This window comes from Nicotiana tabacum, chromosome 11 (genome assembly GCF_000715075.1).
Source record: "Nicotiana tabacum cultivar K326 chromosome 11, ASM71507v2, whole genome shotgun sequence".
Lineage (NCBI taxonomy): Eukaryota > Viridiplantae > Streptophyta > Magnoliopsida > Solanales > Solanaceae > Nicotiana > Nicotiana tabacum.
Window position 1 is genome coordinate 87,014,806 of NC_134090.1, and position 3,369 is coordinate 87,018,174.

The 3,369-nt window shown below is 36.2% G+C and overlaps 1 protein-coding gene across 1 annotated transcript; it reads right to left on the reverse strand.

Moving 5' to 3' along the window:
- Positions 1-2,245: 2,245 nt before the first annotated feature.
- Positions 2,246-2,635, reverse strand: LOC142165933 (uncharacterized). The gene has a single exon (XM_075224323.1). It carries the CDS (start codon positions 2,633-2,635, stop codon positions 2,246-2,248), a length of 390 nt encoding a protein of 129 aa, XP_075080424.1.
- Between the last annotated feature and the right edge of the window lie 734 nt (positions 2,636-3,369).

Here is a 3,369-nt window from a genome sequence, read left to right on the forward strand (position 1 = left end):
TTGAGGGAGATTATCCAAGAAATATACCTTCGTCACTTTTACGATTAAACTTACCCAGATTGTCCTTCCCATTGTTGTGAATGAAACATTTGCATCCAAAAGGGTGAAAATAGCTGATGTTAGGTTTCTTACCATTCCATAGTTCATATGGAGTCCTTTTAAGGATTGATCAAATCAGACACCTGTTGATGATATGACATGCTCTGCTCACAGCTTCTTCCCAGAAATGGCGAGGTAGAGAATTCTCCACAATCATGGTTCTTGCCATGTCCTGTAAAGTTCTATTTTTATGTTCTACCACTCCATTCTATTGTGATGACCTTGGTGAAGAGAAGTTGTGAGAGATTCCTTGATCATTGCAAAAAATTTGAAAAGTTCTGCTTTCAAACTCTCCTCCATGATCACTTCTGATAGTGGAAATGTGGTATCCCTTTTCTCATTGAACCTTCTTACATAATACTTCAAAATTCCTTAGAGCTTCATCTTTATGACTTATATCATAATCCATGTAAATCGAGAAAAATCATCCACAATAACAAAAGCATATTTCCTACCACCTATACTACAGTTCCAGTTGGACCAAATAAATTCATATGCAATAGTTGAAGAGGTTTAGAGGTAGAAACAATATTTTTGATTTTGAAAGATGAGCGAATTTGTTTTCCTAAGGCTATCTATATTACTGATGGGATAGACATTCCTGTCTCTATTTCTTGAAAGAATAACTTTACCTGATTCATCTTCTATAAACCAACCATGTTTTTTAAAACGAACCTCATAGTCATTGTCACATAGTTAACTAATACTGAGAAGATTGTAACCGAGTTCATTGACCAAGTAAACTTTGTCCACATCATATGTTGAGCTTAGGGGAACTTTTCCAACTCCAATAACGTTTCCTTTTGATTTATCTCTAAAAGTAATCGTTCCTCCATCTAGTTTGGTGATTGTTTTGAATAATTGTTTGTCACTAGTCATATATCTGGAACACGCACTGTCAATAAACCATTTTCTTTTTCTATTCTTCTTGTTGTGTTCCTAAAAAACAAAGTTACTTGTTTTTAGGTACCCAAGCCTACTTGGGTCCTGAATGGTTAGATTTCTGAGTGTTATCTTGACTATAGGATTTAGGTCGCCAGACCCATCTCTTGTTATTCTTAAACCTGCAACAGTTACAGGTGTGACCATCTTTCCCACAGTAAAAACATGATGGATTTCGGGGATTTTCAGAGCCACTTTCTACTCTGATTCTGTTCCTGCATTGGTTAGTACTATGGCTATTTTTACTACAATATGAGCATGCAAGTGAGTTTCTCGTTCTAATCAAAGAATTATGAGAGGCAGTTTGATTTGATATGACAGAACTATGACTTGTGGATTTTTGTAATCCATTCAGTTGAAGTTGAAGTTCATTAACTTCTTCTTGAAGCATGTCACGCTCAATTTCACAAATTTCCAGCTTCAAGGCCCAATATTTCTTTTCTTTTTGGATTTTTCTGAGTTCATTTAGAACTCTTTCAATATCTGCAAGAGCAATATCAATAAATTCTTGAAGTTTATAATAGTTGGGACAAGTAGGAAGACGTACCTCACTGGTTCCCTCGTCTGCCATAAGGCCAAGATCACCTGAGTCTTCTTCCTCATCTGCTCCTTTGTTTGCTGTGAATCCACACTCTTCTAATTCCTCATTGCTATCATCTTTTATGGCCATGAAACACATATTTGTAGTTTCTTCATGGTCAGATTCTTCTTCATCACTTCAGGCTCAAAAGGACTTCTTCTTTTGGAGGTTCCTGCTAAGCTTCTTCTTCAGTTCAGGACAATCAGATTGAATGTGTCCATGTTTACCACATTCATAGCATCTTCCATCATTTTCATTGTTAGTCCTCCCTTTTCTAAAGTTTGGTTTACCTTTTCTACTATTTCTGTTTTTTCCTCATCATGCTTGTTACAACTTGGGAGAGCATAGCTATGTTTTCATCCTGTTCTCCTCCTTCCTCTTCTTCTTCATCTTCTGGTTCAGCCACAGTTGCTTTGAAGACAACTATTTTTTTCTTTTCTTGTTGAGTTTACCTGTCCAAGTGAGTTTTCTCAAAGGCTATTAGATCACCTCTAAGTTCGTTATAGGACATTTTGTCAATATTCTGACATTCGAGAGCAATGACCTTTGGCTTCTAAATCATCGGTAGACTTCTGAGAATTTTTCTGACTTGTTCTCCGCTCTTTATTGTTCTACCAAAGGACTTTAGATCTCCAAGGATTTTGCTAAACCTGGAGACATTTCCTCTGCAGATTCTCCATACTTCATTTGAAATAGCTCATACTCACGAACCAAAAGATTTATCCTTATTTCTTTTACCTTGTTGGTTCCTTCATATGTGACCTCTAATTTATCCCATATTTTCTTAGTAGTTTCAAAACTTGAGATCTTTTCATACCTTTCACCACTAATAGCATTATACAGTAGAATGTTTGTTTTAGCATTCACAGCTATGACAATAGCTTGCTCATCAGTATAATCATCAAAATCAAGTGGATCAGTTGATACTATGACTTGACCATTCTCATCTTTCCTTGGGGGAATCAGAAGATTTCCCTTTTTGATAACCCGCCAGACTTTAATGTCATATGACATGGTGTATGTTTTCATACGCACTTTTCAATGAGAAAAATGTTGTTTGTTGAAATATGGTGGTCGTACTTGAGAGGTTTTTTCTTGAAATAATGTACCAACGACTGTGTTCGATCCCATGATCTTTTCCTTACTAGCTATTAAGTAAAGTTTGTGAGCCTTGCTTTGATACCAATTGAAAGTACAAGAGAGGGGGTGGGGTTAATTGTGGTTTTTAAAAAATAGTTGACTAAGGATGAGATTAGTCGACTAGATCTTGTGCAGAATATAAATAAAGATAAACAAAGATAATAGTAAACTGAACAACACACATGAATTTTTATACTGGTTCGGTACCGGTGTGGTACTTACGTCCAGTTTCCCTTGGGTCACAATGGTTCTTTTAGATCTTGAAAATAATTACAACAATGATGGTTTTAACTCGTTCACCACCAACGGAATGTAGTAGCTATATATTTTGAATATTGACACAACTTTCTTTTGCGTTCTAACTCTTCTTATCTTTTATGGCACTAGTAAACTGAAGAATACAGTGTTTATGCTAAGAAGTAGAGAGACTTACAAGATAGTGCTTGTAGTTGCGTAAATCTCCTTTATGAACTGAGCAGAGTTCTTATAGGAGAGTTTGAGAGCCGTTGCGATTTTTCTTGATTGAGGCATAAAATCCTCTAAGGGATTTGACCCATGGGGTGCCTCTAGAATCATGCACTTGAGATGGGCTGGATTCGTTCATGACT

Excerpts from the sequence above, each read along its gene's own strand:
- LOC142165933 (XM_075224323.1), bottom strand. The coding sequence starts at position 2,635 with ATGTCATATGACATTAAAGTCTGGCGGGTTATCAAAAAGGGAAATCTT.